This window comes from Coenobita brevimanus, chromosome 51 (assembly GCF_032717465.1).
Source record: "Coenobita brevimanus isolate Jiangsu-jjx chromosome 51, ASM3271746v2, whole genome shotgun sequence".
Taxonomy (NCBI): domain Eukaryota; kingdom Metazoa; phylum Arthropoda; class Malacostraca; order Decapoda; family Coenobitidae; genus Coenobita; species Coenobita brevimanus.
Window position 1 is genome coordinate 30,182,011 of NC_137004.1, and position 21,206 is coordinate 30,203,216.

Sequence of the window (21,206 nt, forward strand, 5' to 3'; positions counted from 1 at the left end):
TGGGTTTCCTCCCCAACGAAATCCAAAACCCACCCAAATGAGTCCAAAAACAAGTTTAAAACCAATCTAAATGGCCTAACAGCTGTAAAAGAAGCTAACACCTGTAAATTACTCACTAAAACTAACAAATAAAAATTGAAGATCGTCATATACCAGTCTGGAAAAATTCAAGCTTAGTAAACCGTACCCCTAACTAACAATGTTTGCCCCACCTTTGGCTAAAACACATTAAGCTAAGTCTAAAAACAGTTTATAAATCAGCCTAAACACACAATTTTAATACAAAATATTATAAAATTGGTATTGTGATCCCTACCCTGACGTATGGAAGCGAGGCGTGGACCTTGCAAGAGGGGAACAAGTCAAGAGTGAGAGCAGTGGAAATGAGTTACTTGAGAGGAGCATGTGGACTGACATGGAGGGACAGGTTGACGAATGAAGAAGTGAAGGAACGTTGTGGGGTAGATGTGGATGTGGTTGAAAAGATTAGGAGAAATACACTGAGGTGGTTTGGACATGTGGAGAGGATGGAGAATGAAAGACTGACTAAGAGGGTGTATGTAGGTGAGGTGGAGGGAGGGAGAGGGAGGGGTAGACCGAGGATGAGGTGGAGGGATGGAGTTGAGAGGTATATGAGGGAGGGGGGGGTGAGTTGGGGGGAGGGGAGTCAAATGGTGGGTGACAGAGTGACTTGGAGGCGTTTTGTCTGCGGCCACCCTTTGCGGGATTAGGGCGTCGGGCTATAGATAGATAGATAGACAGTAAAAAAAAAAATAAAAACTCATCGTTAAACAAGGGTTTGACCATTGTTAGGTGGGGTATGGTGGTATTTCTACCTCCATCATTAAGCTGGGGTATCACATCTTGGGGTATTGTATATCAAGGTATACCTGTACTTTTCTGTTTTATTGTTCAGGAGATTTAGTAAAAACAATGTCTATAGCAGATGCTGGAAAACTGATGCTTTATAAAATATTCCTGAGCAAATACATTTTGGTGCAAACTGAATGTGTGGCCACAGAACATGTACAGATTCAAAGTACAGTCTGGCTACTTTTGCACAGTTCGTAATTAATGAGGTAAATCTGAGGTATGCTGTTACACAAGGTTTGACGATGCATTTTGCCATTTGTTTATGGGAGAAGCTATTGTTTTATCAAATAAACCTACCCTTTTTTGTCCTTATTTGTAGGCAATAGGGTAGCCCATCCCCACTTTCATGTGGCAAGCACTGTCAGTACATTTAGTGTCTGTGTAAGTGGAACCAATTGGGAGGATACTGTTTAACATCTAGCAGTTTTTCTTTGTTTTCTCCTATTCTTGTTTCTTTATTCTCTGTATTTATCTTTTTCCTCCTAAATTAAGGTACAACTGATGGAAGTGGCAATACCTGGATTTACCCCAGGTACTTTTTTTTTTTTTTTTTTTTTTTTAGTCTTCTTCCCATTGCTTTTTTGGCTGTTTAAAATTTCATAATCAGACATGAGCCAAAATCATCAATGGTTTCACTGCAATAAGCCCATAGCTAAAACTGCACATGCACTGAGATGTGCATACTGCAGCGAGCATTTTCACCTCTCCTGTGAAAATCTTATCTTAGGTGATTATCCATTTATGAAAATGTGACCGGCTGGGCTTTTGCTGGCTCTGCAGCCAGTGTGCAACACCTGCAGATGATGTCCTGACCAATGAGGGAAATTGCTCTAACACAAAGAAAGATTTGGTGGTGATGTGACAATACTAATCTTTGAGGCAATTCAAGGCATCTTGGGCAGATTAGAGGCACTGGAGGCAAAGAACTCTTCACTAAGAGCTGTCAGCCAGTCTCAGAGACTCTGCTCACATAGGCCTTGTTGATGGCAAGAAAGACTTAACAAAGGACATAGAGATACATAATCATGGTGAAAAGCAGATTATTCGTAACAAGCAGCTATTAGTAGTAAAACCAAAGGTTGAAAGGAATACTCACACGAGTCATGTTAGTCCAGACATCATGGGAGATGTTCTTGACTAGGTACCAGTTGACAGCTGAACAAAGACTAAAGCTGGTGGCCTTTTAATGAGATTTCCTTCTACGAAGGCTAAGGGAAAGTCAATTGAGGTGTTAACCCATCAGTCTGGCTCTGATGATGTTTACTGTGTACACTATCTGACCCAAGGAAAATGATGCCAAAGACCACAATGTCTGGCCTGTCTCTTTCTCTGGATGACTCAGATATCATTCCTAGGAGTTCGAATACGAACAATAAAATTAAGGCACTTGCGGATAGTGGCTGCACTTGTAATCTCCTCTTTACAAGAAGTAAGAATAATACAGACATTTCTCTCTTAAAGATGTCTCCTGAAGTACAATCCTCCATATCATTATCATCATCATGAGGGGGGGGGGGGTTGTTAAGTGCAAGTAGAAGGAGAGGGGGAGGTTGTGTGGGGCTCACAAGCTCCTTCCTTACACCTTTAAGTCATGGCCCTGTAATGTCAGTGGTGGTAAATGGCTAGCTTCTCAAATTTTCCAATCACACCAGATCATTTTCTCACATCATCAAATTTTTGTGCTCACACCATCAAATCTGGGTCTAACTGCCCATTCTTGCATTATCAGTTTCTCATATTGCAGGTGCTTGTATAACAAGACCTGCCTGTAACTTGATTTGGTGCTGACATATTACATGGGTAATAAGCCTCAACTAAGTCTCATGGAGTATGTGTAGTCACTCATTATGTACCCGGTCATACCAGCAATATCTCATGATCCTGCGAAGATATTTAGTACCATAGAAGTCAAGTTGCTGCTTCAAGTCAATGTTTAACATCCATGTCTCACAGCCATAGAGTATGGCAGGGAGTATCAGTGCTTTGATAAGGCAAATTTTCATCCTTCGACACAAATGACAGCAATGTCAAATGCTGTACCCTATTTGAGTGAATTCATAACCACGTAGGCCAGACTAATATGACAAGAAATCTCATCATCTGACCTACCACACTACCAAGATCAATGAATCCTTCCAAGACTTCCACATTCACATCAAAAGCTCAGACAGACTAAAGTGCTTCATCCAACAGGCCACTAAATGCCTGGACCTTGGTCTTGGCCCAAGTTACCTTTAATCCCAACTGCTCTGCATTCACATGAACTTCTCCAAGGACACTCAGTGGTATCTCCACTGACTCTGCTAGGATAACTTCATCATTAACAAAGTCATGATCAGTAACCCCCAAACTGCCAACTGATTCTTCATAGTGACTTCAACTCACAGCCTTACCAAGTATCCAATCCATGCATGTGTTGAAAAGCATGAGAGCAGGTAGTATCTCCAGTGGCTCGTCTAGGATAACTGCATCATTAGCAACGTCAGGATCAGTAACTCTGAAGTTGCCAATTGATACTCAATAGTGACTTCAACTCACAGCCCAACCAAGTATCCAATCCATGAACATGTTGAAAAGCATGGGAGCAAGGACACATCCCTGTCTTACTCCAGTACTTAGTGGGAAGAAGTCAGATGTTCCTTCTCCACACTTGACAGCACTCTCATAATGTTTGAGTATAGGCCAGCAATCAGCCAGATTATCCCTGTGGGGATCCCACAGTCACAACATGCTGTGCCTCTGACAGTGTCTGGGTTACTTAGTGGCAACATTGCCAGGGTTTTGGTCACACAGCTGAGAAATGTACTAGAAAAAATGCTAGTAAAATCCATACTGAAAGAATTGGCAGTTTTTTAAAAAGACCATATTATTATTATTATTACTATTATTATTATTATTATTATTATTATTATCATTATTATTATTACCCACCTATATACATGGATGAGCTCTCACGCTTGACATGATCGTCAATGTAGGTAGTGCCGAGAGTGAAGAGAGGAGAACCCCCAGCACCGAGCAACAGCTGTGCCACCATGAAGAACAGCACCGGCACCACATTGCTACGTGACCCCTTGATACAGTTGTCTGGCTTACCATACTGGATGCTATTGTGTGAACCCAGTGGCACTCCCTTGGACAGGTCTGGTGGAGAAATGAGACATGGACATGTAGTCATTGTGTCTGAAATGGATTGCTGTCAATTATTGTAATTCATTATTGATTGGCCTTCCAAATCTACTAAAGAAGTGTTGAAAAGGGCTACAAGGTTTATCTTTGACCTCTTACCTCCCCAGAACCCCGACTACCCCACTTCTAAGTTGCATTGGTTGCCAGTAAAAAGAGGAGATGCCCAACTGTCTTGTTACTTTCACGATTCTTATGTATGGCAAACCAAAGAATCTTGCTGAATTGTTAAAATTTCTGACAGCCTACCTACGTGTGATGTTACAAAGCAAAAATGATTCCTTGTTCCTTGATGACCCTGAAGCTATTCATCAGTCATCTTCCTCTGATTGGTCTTGTTGCCATACAGTCCCAGTGTTAAATAATACGCTGCCATTATCGTGGAAGCAACTGACTTCTGTTAACTCTTTTAAGGGGTAACTCAAAGTCTTTCTCTTTTTGAGAAACTATGATATGGAGGGAGGTTTTATGAATGGTAATTGTAGGGCTTAACTGCTGCCACTTCTACTGAAGAAGTTTGCATTGTATATGAGTGATGTCATAATTCTTGTTATTGTAAAGTATTACTTGAGAGGAGCACATGAAGTTACATTAAGAGGCAGACAGACAAATAAGGAAGTGAAGGAGCATTCTGGTGTTGATGTCGGTGGGACTGAAAGTGTTTGGAGAAATACTCTAATGGTTTGGCCATCTGGGAGGATGGAGAATAAGAGGCTGACTAGAAAAGTGTATGTGAGTGAGGTGGAAGGGGGGGAGAGGGAAGGGAAGACTGAGGATGAGATGGAGGGATGGCATGAAGAGAGAGCATAGGGGAGAGGGATGTGTGCATTGGAGGAAGGGTAGCAAAACTGCAGAGGACAGGGTGGCAAGCATGTAATTTTTTTATAGCCCGACCTTATGGAATTAAGGTACATTGGAGTCGCCTAATTCGCGAGTCTGTAAGCTGCGGATCTGTAATCCGTGGTATTTTGCCCAACCAGTCACTATTTTTTTTTATTCCACAGAAAAAACTTGAAAAACATGATTCCTAGGTTCCAAAGTGGCTCACTTCTGAGGAGATTTACAATATCCGTGAACCGATGATGTATTCTGCGTCTGCTAGCCAATCACAGACAACCTAGACCCAGCAGCCAATCACAGCCCGGCCCTGGTGGCAAGTGTGCACTCTACGGCTGCCATTTTTTTTTTTTTTTTACCTCCTGTCCCACCAACTGCCAACTACGTGTGTTCCCCCATGAGTTCTGAGTGCTACCTGGCCTTTTTTTTTTTTGTGTGTGTGTCAAGGTTACCTCTCCCTGGGCTCTGTTATGGACGGCCCCAACCCCCCAAGGCGACGTTCGACCCAGCTGGAGTCCAAAAAGAGGGCTCTAAGATTGTCTGTTTGTGTTTGCTGTTGGCTAGTTAGGTGTAGGCAGGGTGCTGTAGGGAGGTTCCACAAGGGTCCAGACTAAATATCCTTTTTTCCCATAGGGTCTTAACTCTGTAAACCATGGATTTAATAAACCACAGGTGGGTACCAGTCTCTAATTGCCACGGATTAGGTGACTCCACTGTACCTGGCTAAATAGATGGATGGATAGCAAAAGTGTAAATATGTGTCAAATGCTAGCATATGCCTTTGGAAGAACTGTGACCTCCGTGAAATAAATCACCAGAACATTATTATTATTACCATCACTATTATTATTATTATTATTATTACAGCTGGTTAGCTTGGAGCAGCCTCCCTTAGTCTGATCAGAGATGGCTTTTTATTTTTTAGTATACTATGGCATTAGGCAAACATGAGTGCAGTATATTAACCACTCACCCATAATCCATCATCCAATCCTTTAATATCCCATTAGTGGCGTAGAGGCCCAGGACCAGGTTACACAGTTCAGAAAATAAAGGTATGGGTGACCAACTTCACTCTCATCTTAAATGTCAGGACCAACTGCCTAGCCCCGGGCTCCTACGCTCCTCTTGGGGCAACATAGGATTGGATGATGGATGGATGGATGGTGACCAACTGCTCATTCGCACAGCATTACTATAGCAGTTAACCTCAACCATCCCTTGGACCCATAAAGACAACACCCAGCAGAAGTGTCTTAACCTACTGTACAAGAGTGAGAGCAGTGGAAATGAGTTATTTAAGAGGAGCCTGTGAAGTCACATGGAGAGACAGGCTGACGAATGAGGATATAAAGGAGAGTTGTGGTGTGGATGTGGATGTGATAGGAAGCATTATGAGGAACACACTGAGGTGGTTTGGCTATGTGGAGAGAATGGAGGGTGAGAGACTGACGAAGAGAGTGTATGTGAGTGAGGTGGAGGGGGGAAGAGGGAGGGGGAGGCCGAGGATGAGATGAAGGGATGGGGTGGAGAGGTATATGAGAGAGGGGGGTGTAAGTTGGGAGCAGGGCAGTGAAATGGCGGGGGACAGGGCGACGTGGAGGCGATTTGTTTGTGGCCACCCCAAACGGGATTGAGGCGTCTGGCAATAGATAGATAGATAGACCAGTAAACATTTGCAGAGTACAGTATTTGCTGCTTACATGGTTACCACCCTAATGTAGTAAATGCTTTCCTGGGATACAGGAAACTGTTTGACTCCTCAGTAGGTGTGAGGAGGTAATGCTGTGGAACATGATGTGCAATCCTTGTGATGAATGGGTCCCCAAAATATAGAAGTGGTGTTGGAGGTTAACTGCAAGCTGTGAGAAATTTTCGATGCACAATACATAGAGATATCTGGGCCGTGAATGGCAGAAAGGAAAGTGTTGACTAGGAAGATATTCTGTTGGAATGCATGGAGGACTTTTGTTACCTAGGGTATGTGTTGAATGTAGCTAGAGCAGAGGCCAGCTCCATTTCTAGAATGAGAAGCAAAAGGAAGAAATTTAGAAAACTGTTATCTCTCTTGAAAAAAAAGGCCTCTCTTTTTATACATAAGGTGCTCTTTTATGAAACAGGTGTGAGAAGTGTTATGCTATACTGGAAATATATACAGACTGCAAAACAGAATTAAGAATGTCAAGATAAATAAGTAGGTTCTCAGTAAATGAGAGAATATGAATAGTGTGCTGTGAGAGATTTGGCAAACTGAGTAGAAATGGTCTGAACATACAGAGAGGAGGCAGGAGGATGACTGGCCAAGGAGAGTGACAGGTATGAATGTAGAGGGAAGAGTGCCTAGAGGCAGACTGAGGAAGATGTGGGCTGAAGTCCTGTGTGCAGACTTTTGGACTTGGGGATGAAACTGGGAAATAGCTCAAGACTGCAACCAACAGACAGCTGCCTTCAGATGAAATGACCTACACATGGTCAATGGTCTCTAAACATAAATGTCAATGTCAATCTGTGTTGAGTCACCTGAAAGATGCACTGCACTGAATAAGTGGATGGTGAGTGCAACCATCTACCACACCAACAATAAGAAAAAAATCAAGAATCAATATCCAATCAATATTTTTACCAATAACTGCTTCCACAGTGCAACATATACTGTACTGGCATTTGTTCCTGTGGCACTGATGAGGAGCCTACATGTAGTAACACACATCCTGGGTGGAGTGACACAGTTGTGTTGTCCACCTGGGAGCCAAACCTCAATATAATTCCCTATACCTGACTGTGGGAAAGGACCCTGGTCTGACCCTGACAAGATGCTGTCTACCACAAGGGGACAGTGATTCCCTACAAGGTGAATGTACGACATTGTAATGTAGCAGGAGGATGGACCCACAAAAGCAGTTGCTTACCTGTAGTTGACAGGTCTGCTTGACCAGATAGACCAGGGTTATGCAACAACAAGAACAAAAATGGTTTCTGTAATCAACCATCACATGCTTGTGGAAGCAGTATAAAGATAAAAACTGGGAATAAGTTTAACTGCTGGTACTTTCTTTGAGTATATCCATTTTTCAATGTGTTTTTCCCTCTCTAGGAAAAACTACAGCATCCAAAGCATGCCATAAACGCTGTAATATCTTTTTTCACACATGTTCTAGGTACCATTACTTACCTTTCAACACAAAAACGAAATCAGGAATTTAATTAAAAGATGTGTCATCTTTTATTAAATTAGTCATCCTTCTCAAACATTCACGTGAAAATAATTACCAACCTGGCAGAGTGCCAAAGCCGTACTCCGACAATCGCTCTGATGTGTCATCACGGACCCTTGCAGTGCGACAGATATTTGTTGTGTCAGAACTGTTCGTGTTCTCTAGGTCAATAGACCAGCGCTCTGAGGTCAACTGGGGCATCACAAACATCATTGATCCCAGCCCCATCACACAGCATCCTGTGAACAGTACACACACATAAAAACATCAGAGAAAAATGTATGAAAATCACTGAACAGTGTATATGAAATAACAGTATTAATATTACCAGACAGTTAAAACTAGTACAGCATCTCTAGATGTGTGTGTGTCACGCAGCTGAAACGAGTATTTTCTTTCACATGCATTTCATGTTAAATTGTAAAACAACAACAAAGATTTTACGGATATTAAATTAGGTTCCATCATGAAGCAACAAATAAGAAATATCTACGTACCAACACCAATCCAGACAGGGATTCTTCGTTTTGAGCCGAGGTAAGAAACAAAAATGACGGTGATGACGTTGCCAATCTCGTACATGGAGGATATGACGCCAGTGAGAGAGGAAGGAATCTCATAGCGCTTCTCAATGGTGGTGATGACTGAGTTGAGGTAGCCTGATGCCAAAGCCTGCTGCACCGTCACCAACACTGACAGCAGGAACACAAAGATCTGGAGAATAGCAGAAATTTGTATAAAATCAGAAACAACCAATCCTATATTCATCTCTAAGATGTAGGAGCCTAAGGCTAGGCTACAACAGTTCTGTGAATTGAAGGGTACATGACCAGCCTCTTATAGTATGCAGAGAAAGTCACAGCATAAGGTTATAAATACCAGCAACAGAAGCAATGTGCCTTAAAGTATTCCAGATTCAGTAAACACTAGTAAAAGTAACAGTCAGTTTTATATCTTCCCCTTTGAGATGTACAGTCCCAAGACCAAGATCCATTCCATTACACGGTATGAGACCAATATATGCCAAACAAGAGGAGCTGTGGGCCTCAGGAGAAAAACAGCTTCAGCCAGCAGTCCATTAGGTTCATGTCCAGTTGTGCCTAGAGCAACAAAAATAGCACCAGCTCCACATGTCTGCTTTGTCAATCACAGTGATGGTGTACACTAGCTACAACAACTGCTCATCAAATTTTTCAAAAGATTTTTGGTTTACTGTTCTGAAACAGATAAGCTTATTTGACTTCCTATATTATAATCTGACATACCAGTAATACTTTAACAATTAAGACTTGCCTTAATATTAGCAAGTCTCTGGAGAAAGGCTGGTCTGAACGAGAAGAGGCCACAGTCATTGGAGTCCACTTGTGAGGGCCTTGTGGTAGTGCTGGTTGTGGTTGTGGTTGTGGTTGTGGTGGTGGTGGTGGTGGTGGCGGCAGGGGCAGGTGGGGTTGGGTTGTAGGCCTGTGCCTGGGATCTGAAAAGCATACACAGCTCAACTCTTTTGCAACTACTGAAATACTGCTCTGTTTCTACTGCCTCATCCTCTTGCTCCCTTAAGAGCAGAGGGACCAAAGGCTAAGCCACTCAGTCCATACATTTAAGAGTAGGGTGACTAGACACTCAACCCTGAGACACACTATATGGGCAAAAGCCCAACCACCCCTCAGGTTCAAACAATCATTATTCAAACCCAACTGGAGTACCTTAGCCCACAACAGTACTGTTAACCAAAGTACAGTCAACCCTTGGCTATCACGGGTTTTGCTATCGCGTTTCATGGCTATCACGGACAGGTGAAATGCAACACGATTACCTTTATCGCGACCTGAAATACTGCTATCGCGGACGATGGTCGGCCAGAAACATTCAAATCGCGCGGGCTCCCCCCATGCGTATACTCGCGCCGTGATTGGCTCGACGTCACAGGCTACCCGAGCGCTGATTGGCCCAAGACATGGTTACAGCTACCCATCCTTCCCGCCAAGGTTCAGAGAGAGTCAGCGTTACCAGTCGACAGCAGCTATAGCCGTGAAGACCTATTGTTCAACCACAATGGCCACCAATACCCCATCCAACCCTCCTACCATTGGTGCACGTAACGCGGCTAACCCAGGACGGAAAGTGAGGAAGAGGAAGAACCTGCCTTATGCTCAGGGTCCCTTCCAGACTCCTGATGAAGCTGATCAATTCCTAGACGAGATAGAACGTCGGATACTCCACCCCAGCCTCGGAACCCCTTCAACCCACCCAAGCCCCTCATCCTCTCCAAAAATGTTAAGTAAAATGGCTTATTACAGTTAATTCTGTTTTACTTATAACCTTTATGTACTGTACTGTTGTTAATTTGCAGCATTGGTTTGTAATCCCAGGTATTTTAGTGAAGGAGATGTGAAAATAGGGTAAGGTTGGGGTAAAGTTGGAGGTCGGGGAACCAATTAGAATTTTTCCCATTAGTTCTTAAGTATGGCTATCGCGATTTTGGCTATGGCGGGTTGCCTAGGGTACCAATTACTCGTGATAGCCAAGAGTTGGCTGTATATGAATTCTGGCCAATACTAGGTGGTTTTCTTCAGCTGAGGAAAATCCAGGTCAGAAGATGGGTGAAAACTATTTCAATTAACCTCTCTGTTGCTACAAATGCATGTCATTTATGTACTTATACTCAGTTTTTTTTATTGAGGTGAAGATGCACTTGATAGGTTGGTGACAATTGGCTGAATGCAACATGTCTGAATAACATTTATTAACCCAGATTACCCCCTCAGACATATGTTGTCAATTAATAATAAAGAGATTATGAAGTAATGTTGCATTCAGCCAATCATCACCAATCTGTCAAGTGCAACTTCACCTCGATAAAAAAACTGAGTATAGTGTAACATCAAATTATTCAACTCATCTGAGGGACAGCCTAGTAATCAGAGGGTTTAAATCTGTAGACAAGGCAAGGCTGTATTGTGGTGCACAGGAAATAAAAAGCATGAACAAACAAGAAGCGGTGCCAAAGCACAGCAAACCTGTCATTTTAGTGTTGACATATAAACACAACAGGATATCTAGTCAAAGATGTCACATATCATATTTGGAGTTAATCAGGTGAAAACTGATGATTTTATGCCCATTTGAAATTTTTGGCCCGACCCACCTGACACTGACCCCCCTACCGCTAACTGGGCTGGGGGGGGGGTGATCCCCCCGATGTAATGAGGCACATTATATGATGCAGACTTGAAAGATGCACCTATAAGTTTGGTTTCATGTCGATATGATGAATTTGAAAGGAGTTATGGTGAAAAAACAATTTTTACCAGTCCCCATTTTTTTTTATATTTGGGGGGCCTACAGCCTTGGCCTTGGCCCAATTTGGCCCATAATATAAACATGTGATCAGAAGGTCATAGCCCATCATCCCTGTAATTTTAGTCAAAATTACACCAGTAGTTTTTGCGTACAGTTGTTAACAGATACACAGACAGACAAACCAAGTGAAAACAATACCCATCCCTGAGCCCCTCCGGGGAGGGGACGGGTAATTAACACTTTTGCCACCACTCATGACTTTAGCTACTGTATTTCATTTACAGCTAATAACAGATTATTTTCTTCAGATGAGGTAAAAACTATCTTGATTAACCCTCTCCTGATCAATATCCCTCTCATAATTTATTGCTGCTACCACCAGACAATTTTACTCAGCTAAGTGAGTCACAGGAGCCTTGTAGTGGTAACAGTGTAATTTAACTTCTGAATGGTCTCAAAAATTATTGACACTCATTTTATCATGTTCCAGTTGACACCATATGACTTCAATTAGCTGAAAGTGAGCCACGGGAACTGAGAGTTAACCCTTTTGTTGCTAGCGATGCACATGCACTATAGTGCAACATATTTGCCTAAAATGTACATTTTCACTGCACAATTAGCCTCTAAGACGAGGAGCTGATGGCCAGGTCCAGATAATTAGTATAAAACAGTTTGAATTAAACCTACAGTATATATATATATATATATATATATATATATATATATATATATAATGCAAAGCTTTGGCCAAAAACATCTCAAATCTGGCATTTTCTATCATTGTGTGAATGGATTTGGATAGTGTGGGGAACATGACTCTGTAAATGATCACTGCACACCTCTTCTTCCTCCTCTTCCGTCCTCCCTCCTCCCACCAAGCCTGTCAATTACCAAAGTTCATCATAAATACAGTAAAATAAGTGTGCATATAAATGATTATCAGTGTACAGTATTTTTAGGCTTCATTATGAATGGTTGGCACTTTTATGGCCAATATGGAGAAGGTTATGGCAAGGGAAAGTTGGGACAATAAAAATTTTTTACATGTGTTCTTTTGTTTGTATAATGCAAATTTTCCACAATGGAATGTGATGTTGGGACCAAAATATTACACTCAGTGCATAATTTTTGACGTGTTCTTTTATTCATGTAAGGTAATGCAAAATTTTTATAATGTAACATTATGTCAGGACCAAAATGATACATTACAGGTTTGGTGAACTGCAGGTTGAAGTTGTCCTTCTGCCAATCACCAGCCTTCTTTTGAGAAAATGGGAGGGAGATGAGGGGCATTTGTACAACTGGAAAGCTCCATCCAGTCATACTGGTGCCACTGCCATTTCATTAATTTGAACACAGTTCGGTATTTCATTCAAGTTAACACCAAGCAAGTTTGTTTACCACAGCTAAGAGATACTGTTGTATTAAAAACAATAAATATACCCAACAAGAGGAACATATATGTATTCCTCCACTCTGACCGAACACTACAGCAATACCTACAGTTGTTCTTATACTACTTACAATCTGATAAATTAACAATACTGTACATACTATGAAGTCTTCTGTCTGTCTATAGCCAGACACCTTAATCCTGTATGGGGTGGCCACAAACAAATCACCTCCATGTTGCCCTTTCCACAGTCATTTTCCCTGCCTGGCCCCCAACTTACATCTTCCTCTCTTACATACCTCTCTACTCCAACCTTCCATCTCATCCTTGGTCTCTCCCTCCCTCCCCCCCTCTCCACCTCACTCTCATACACTCTCCTTGTTAGTCTCTTGCTCTCCATCCTCTCCACATGGCCAAGTGACCTCAAAGTATTTCTCCTAATGCATTCTATCACATCCATATCCACAATGCTCCTTCACTTACTCATTTGTCAGTCTGTCTCTCCATAAAACTCCACATTCTCCTCTCAAATAACTCATATCCACAGCTCTCACTCTTGGTTTGTGTCCTTGCAACAAGGTTCAAGATTCGCTCTCCATATGTCAGAATGGGGATCACAATACTGTCAAGTAGAGACTTTTTACTTTCATGTTCATTTCTCTATTTCTTATCGCTCCTTTCAATGAACCAGCAACCTTTTTTCCCTGCTATACCTTTTCAAAAACATCATCCTCCAAACTTCCACACTTACTCATCACACTACCCAAGTACTTAAATGCAGTCACATTTTCCATTTCCTCCCTATCCAGCCTCACTGTGCATTCAGTGACTTTCTTTCTCTTGAAGACCACAGCTTTACTCTTCCCTACATTCACCTTTAGATTCCGCTTCTTAGTTACGAGTATTCTCCCAAACTCACTCACCAAGCCTTGCAATTCCCCTTCACCTTCATTTAACAATACAATACTATTGCAAACAACAGAAAAGGTAGTTTCCAAATGCCGCCCTCTCTCATTAGGGCCATTTCAACATCCACTGCCCTACCTTGTATCTCTTTTATAACTCCATCCATATAGAAACTGAACAACCACGGAGACATGACACATCCCTATTTCAATCCAACATTCAGAGAGAAAAATTAACTCAGTTCACAATCCACACACACTGCAGCCCTAGCCCCCTCATACGTATTCTTCATGGCATTCAACACCTTCCCCTTTACTCCACATATTTTTAATATTTTTCACATTCCATATCTATGCACTCAGTCATATACTTTCTCCAAATCAACGAAGTCAGCAGATAACTTCCTTCCCTTCTCTAGAAACTTTTCCACTAAACTCCACGATAAATATCTACACAACCTCGACCCTTCCTGAAACCTCCCTGTTTTTCTCCAACTGATTCCTCTGTTATTTCACTAACTCTGTCAATAAGTATCCAACCATATATGGGTACTTTCCCTATTACACTAAGAAGACAAATACCCCTATGATTACCACACACTTCTTTTTCTCTTTTTTCAAGCCAAAATAATGGCAAGTTATAAAACCATACAGTAATTGTTTAAGTATCCACCAGTATTCCTTCATTCTGATCTACCAGTTGAGAAAGGTAATACCTATCTATCTATCTATCTATTGCCAGACGCCTTAATCCCATAAGGGGTGGCCACAAACAAATCGCCTCCATGTCGCTCTGTCCCCCACCATTTCACTGCCCTGCTCCCAGCTCACACCCCCCTCTCTCATATACCTCTCCACTCCATCCCTCTACCTCATCCTTGGCCTCCCCCCTCCCTCTCCCCCCCCCTCCACCTCACTCACATACACTCTCCTTGTCAATCTCTCACTCTCCATCCTCTCCACATGGCCAAACCACCTTAATGTGTTTCTCCTAATGCTTCCTATCACATCCACATCCACACCACAGGACTCCTTCACTTCCTCATTTGTCAGTCTGTCTCTCCATGTGACTGCAAATGCTCCTCACAAATAACTCATTTCCACTGCTCTCACTCTTGACTTCTGTCCCTCCAACAAGGGCCAAGCTTCACTTCCATAAGTTAGAGTTGGTATCACAATACTGTCATGTAGTAGCTTTTTCACTTCATGCTCACCTTTGTTCTTATATTACTTACTATCTATCTATCTATTGCCAGACGCCTCAATCCCGTTGGGGTGGCCACAAACAAATCGCCTCCAAGTCGCCCTGTCCCCCGCCATTTCACTGCCCTGCTCCCAACTCAAACCCCCCTCTCTCATATACCTCTCCACCCCATCCCTCCATCTCATCCTCGGCCTCCCTCTCCCTCTTACCCCCTCCACCTCACTCGCATACACTCTCTTCGTCAGTCTTTCACCCTCCATCCTCTCCACATGGCCAAACAACCTCAGTGTGTTCCTCATAACGCTTCCTATCACATCCACATCCACACCACAATGCTCCTTTATATCCTCATTCGTCAGCCTGTCTCTCCATGTGACTTCACAGGCTCCTCTTAAATAACTCAGTTCCACTGCTCTCACTCTTGACTTGTGTCCTTCCAACAACGTCCAAGCTTCACTTCCATACGTTAGAGTTGGTATCACAATACTGTCATGTAGTAACTTTTTCACTTCCATGCTCACTTCCCTGTTTCTTATCACTGCTTTCAAAGAACCAGCAACCTTTCTTCCCTGCTGTACCCTTTCAAGCACTTCACCCTCCAAACCTCCATCATTACTCATCACACTACCCAAGTACTTAAACGTACTCACATTTTCCAACTCCTCACCATCCAACCTCGCTGCACATTCACTGACTTCACCTCTCTCAAAGACCATCACTTTACTCTTCCCTACATTCACCTTTAGATTCCAATTCTTACACACTCTCCCAAACTCATCCACCAAGTCTTGCAGCTCCCCTTCGTCTTCACTCAACAACACAGTATCATCTGCAAACAACAGTACTGGGAGTTTTCAAACACTATCCTCTCTCACCAGGGCCACTCCAACATCCACTACCCTACCTTGTACCTCTTTTATTACCCCATCCATGTACAGATTGAACAACCATGAAGACATGACACATCTCTGTTTCAACCCAACTTTCAAAGAGAAAAATTCACATTTCACCATCCACACACACTGCAGCCTTCGCACCATCGTACATACTCTTCACAGCATTCAACAACTTCCCATCTACTCCATATATTCTTAACACTTTCCACAATCCTTGTCTATCCACCCTGTCATATGCTTTCTCCAAATCCATGAAAGCCGCATACAACTTCTTTCCCTTCTCTAGAAACTTTTCCACTAAAGATCTAAGAATGAATATCTGATCTACACAACCTCTTCCCTTCCTAAAGCCTCCCTGTTCTTCTCCAACTAATTTCTCTGTTCTTTCTTTAACTCTGTCAATAAGTATCCTACTTACAATCTAATTACTTACAATCTAATAAATTAATAACAACAAAGTATTCCAAACCAAAATACTGGCAAGTTATAAAACCATAATTGTTTAAGTAACTACCATTACACGAACTGAGGGTTTTTTCCATCCAATATAATGATGTTACAAAATGACCATTAAAGTTGATCTCTTACAAGATGAACTACTGTATTTTTTCATTCTCTTTCATTTTTTAAGACTCCAACATACTGTACTTCACTGCATCAACCTTGGTCACCGAATGGTGGCTCTCCATGCTGCTTGATCTCTGACAGCTTCCCAGGTTAGTCACTTATCCCTGAGGTCACACTCAATGACCTCATCCCCGGTCTTTGTCGGTTTACCTCATGCTACCCTACTGCTAACATTAACACTACTCACTTTCTGCACCCAGTTATCATCTCCCATCCTCTCCACATACCCAAACCATCTCAGTCTATCTCTCTTCATCACAACACCAATACACTCCTGTCCCAGCCTACCTCTCAACTCTTCCATCATAAACTTAGCCTCTCCAGGCCTTGCACTCAGGGATGCACTGCACATCCACCTACTTACTGTACTGCCATTTCTGTATGCTTGAGCCAGTGATTATCCTCTTCTTTTACTGCCCAGGTCTCACTATCATACAGCATTATATTCCTGAAATATGCCACATACAGAGATCCCTTAGCACGGAGGAAGACTCCCCTCAATGTCAAGACGTATAACAGCTCCCTGAACTTCTTCCAGCCACTCCTCACTCTAGCCACAGAGCTAGCTCCAGCCCCACCTCCAGCATATGACATGTCTCCCAAATAACAAAACTCTTCCACACACTCAAGAGACTCACCAGCAAGTTCAATCCTTTCACATCTGGCAATCTCCACATGCTCTCCCTGACGCACCACACACATGAAATCACCATTATCTCAGTCTACTTCTAATACCACTACATCTCTTATGCACCCACTTATCACAAACACTGCACAAAATGGAATTGCTTCCCACATCCTTGTGGCAGATCGCACATGGCCGCTCCCCCTCTTCTTTGACAGTACCGGCCCCAGTCCAAGATATCATCACTTGTTATATCTGCATTTACTGTTAAGCCCTTGTGCCCCATACCATCTCACCACTTTCTAAATCTTTCCTCCATCTCCCTTTCATTCTCTGCAATCAACACCAAATCATCAGCAAACAACATCTCCCATGGGAGCCCATTTCTGAAGTCATGTGAGAGGGCTTCAAGTACCATAATAAACAACAAGGGAATCAAGACTGACCCCTGATGCACACCAACATTCACGGAAAACTCCTCACCCAAATCTCCATTCATCCTTACTTGGGTGCGAGCACCCACATATATGGCCATAACCACCCTAACCAACCACTCCATGATTCCAAGCCTTCTCATTATCCACTCTTTATAATAATGGAAAAAAAAAAAAAAAACTAATTTAAAATAAGGGTCTGCTTAAAAAACACTGCTGCTTAACTGGTCAGTTATACTGTAATACATTTATCCATATATTACACATCACAATATCATGTGTTGTGGTAACAGCAGTGGAAACCAGTGTCTGGCCATGGGGGAGTGTATAGGGGGACCAGGGGGGTAAGGTCGGTGTGTGTGTGTGTGGGGGGGGGGCACTGAAATGAGTGAATTGTATACTTCGTACAGGCTATAAAGGCTCCAACGTGCTTGCATGCGTTGGCCTTGGTACCTAAAGGCGGCTCTCCATGCTGCTCGATCTCTTGGCAGCCTTCCTATTCAGTCCCTTATCCCTGAGGTCACATTCCATGACCTCAACCAAGGCTTTTTTTTTTTTTTTTTTTAATCTGCCTTTCACAACCCTACTCTTGATGTTCACACTTCTCACCTTCTGCACCCAACTGTTGTCTTCCATCCACTCAGCATGTCCAAATCATTTCAATCTACCCCTCCTCATCACAACACCAGTACATTTAGGTCCCATGCTTCCTTTAAATTCTTCATTTGCAATCCTAGTCCCCCCAGGTCTTGCACTGAAAGATGCACTTCACATTCATCTAATCATTGTCATTTATGTACATCTGAGCCTATGAACATTCTTTTCCTTTACTGCCTAGGTCTCACTACCATACAACATTACACTCCTAACACATATCGCATACAAAGATCCCATAGCAGGGAGAGACAGCCCTCTCAATGTTAGTAGAGGCAACAGCTCCAGGAACTTCCTCCAGACACACCTTACCCTAGCCAAAAAGCTAGTTCCAGTCCCACCACCTGCACATAACATGTCTCCTAAATATCAAAGCTCCACACTCTCAAGAGAATCTCCAGAAAGATTAATCCTTTCATGCATGACAATCTCTACATGCTTTGCTTGACACACCACACATGCACACAAAATTAGCATTATTTTGCAGTCTACTTCTGATATCACTATGTCTCCAATGCTCCTTCTCTGCTCAACTTCACTTCTCCATCCCCTTCATAAACCTATTAATCTTTCTCTCCTCACACTTACCGGAACTCTCTTTTTACTTTGTCTAAATTTCATGTCCCTACTCTTCTCACATTCCTTCCCTCCTCAATTATATCTTGCCTTCCAATTTATGCCTCTGCCTTCACATTTTAATCTCTCCTTACATTTTCTGCATTTCATGTCTACCCTTTTCATGCTCCTTCTCAACCTTACCTCTCCTTAAATTTCACCTTCATCCAACCACCATCTGCCTCCATGCCTCCTTTCCAGCTCTCTTATTCATAATTGCCCTCCCTCCACCTTTCTCTCTGCCAGCCCCTTGATCCCCAGGTCCCATTTTGAGGCTTAACAGCTCCCCTGCTGCTCCAGAAACACCCACCGTTCCACTCTCATCAATGGCCTGGTCAGTTATATATAATGGTCCCCAGATGCTATCTTAGTTAGGAACATGGTGACTCATGGTTTGGGTGCCCCAGTCTGAAAGACTGACCCTCTACATATATAAGTTCAAACCCTAAAAGGTAAGTGAAGGTTTTTCTGTCATGTAATGCCAGCAAATGGGAGTATGCTGGTGATTTACCCTTCAATGTACTGGACTATGGTAGCTTAGCCTGGACTTCCTACATTTGATGGGGAAAATAGGAGACTGGTTGTGTATTTTTACCCTCTGACATTATGTAATGTGTGGACCCTTAAATGTACTGGACTATGGTAGCTTAGCCTGGAGCTCCTACATTTGATGGGGCAAATAGGAGACTGGTTGTGTATTTTTACCCTCTGACATTATGTAATGTGTGGATGTGAGGACACTGGCTTGGACAGAATATACTGGCTTTGAATATAGGTGTGGATGAGGTGAATGCTGGTAAATATCTAGGGTGTGGGTGTGGGGGTGAATTATATGAATGCTGGTGTGAATGAGAAGGGTGCAATTACATTTATGTAAGGTGTGGGTAAAAATGTGAATGGATTGGTATAGGTGTGATTGGACTGGCTGTAGGTAAATATGTTGGGTGTGAGTGTAGGTCTGGATGACGCAGGTGCTGGTGTGAAAAATATAGGTGTAATTAAATATGTAGGGTGTTGGTGTAGATGTGAATGAGATGGGTGTAGGTGTGGATGAAATGGGTGTAATTAAATATGTAGGGTGTTGGTGTAGCTGTGAATGAGATGGGTGTAGGTGTGGATGAAATGGGTGTTGGTATGTGTGTCCAGTGTTGGTGTTGATATGTATGAGAGGGGTGTAGGTATACATGTATAGTGTGGGTGTACAGTAGGTATGGATGAGATGGGTGTAGGTGTACAAGAAGGATGTAGGCGTATGGCACATGTGGATGAGACGGTGTAGGTGTACATGTAGGATGTGGGTGTACTGTAAGTGTGGATTAGATGGGTGGAGGTATATATGTGTGGGGTCTGGATGCAGACATATACTGTATGTGTAAAGTGTGGGTGTAGGCATAAATCACACTGGGTCCCAGAAGTCCTGTGCGAGGGGTTTTGCCAGAAGGGTGCTAGGCGTACCGTCCTCCGCCTGTCAGCTCATAGTCGCAAAGCTCATAGGTCCCTACCCGGGGGTTCCCTTCTTTATTAAATTTTGAAAATACCCAGTTCTGTCCTATACTGAGGACACTGGGTGCAAATGAGTTAAGGAAACTTGTACATTTGTCAGTGTTTAACCCACTGGGTCCCGGAAGTCCTGTGCGAGGGATTTTGCCAGAAGGATGCTAGGCGTGCCGTCTTCCGCCTGTTGGCTCGTAGTCATGAAGCTCAAGGGTCCCTACCTGGGGGTTCCCTTCTTTATTAAATTTTGAAAATGCCCAGTTCTGTCCTTGATTGAGGACACTGGGTGCAAATGGGATACGTGTAGGGTGCAGGTGTAGGTGTGGAAGGGATGGGTGTAGGTATCTACAGTGAGTGTGGGTAAAGGTATATACTTTATATGTAGGGTGTGGATGTAGTTGTGGATGGAATGGGTGCTGGTATATATGTAGAGTGTGGGTGTAAGTATCAATCAGATGGGTGTGGATAAGTTGGCTGATTTAGGAGAATATCTCATAAATCTCATGATGGCTCAACTGGACATCTCTACTGCCCCCAAGGATGCTATGTACGCAGATACCAGGGTATTAGTTTGGATGGAGGGAATGGTGAGATACGGGAAAGGTGGGGGCTGGCGCCATGAGGCACTTGACCTGTGGTAATCGTTTCTGTAACTCAGACCTTTCAGTCTGTGGTGGGTTACTTATCCACTACCCTTAGATACAAGGCCACTGCATCATCCACATTACCACAGTTAACTATCCTTGGCTGACGGGTTGGCAGCTTCGTACCTAGCAATTTTAACCACTCTGCCACTACGGCTGAGTGAAAACTGTGAAGATAATATAATGAGTGTAAATGTGGGTGTACAATTATGGGATGAAATATGTTTGTGTTAGTAGGTGTGAAAGGTGCTGGTGTAGGGTGAGAGTTTGTATAGAGGTGTGAACACCATGTGCAGATAAG

The 21,206-nt window shown here is 42.8% G+C and overlaps 1 protein-coding gene across 1 annotated transcript in view; it reads right to left on the minus strand.

The window, feature by feature from the left end:
- Positions 1-21,206, minus strand: part of Oatp30B (Organic anion transporting polypeptide 30B) — a 158,854-nt gene that overhangs the window by 120,953 nt on the left and 16,695 nt on the right. Inside the window, exons 3-6 of the mRNA XM_080272710.1 lie at positions 9,405-9,585; positions 8,609-8,825; positions 8,171-8,350; positions 3,805-4,017 (exon numbers count right to left, since the gene is read on the minus strand). Of these exons, the coding sequence (XP_080128836.1) occupies positions 3,805-4,017; positions 8,171-8,350; positions 8,609-8,825; positions 9,405-9,585 (791 nt within the window). The remainder of the gene's footprint in view (positions 1-3,804; positions 4,018-8,170; positions 8,351-8,608; positions 8,826-9,404; positions 9,586-21,206) is intronic.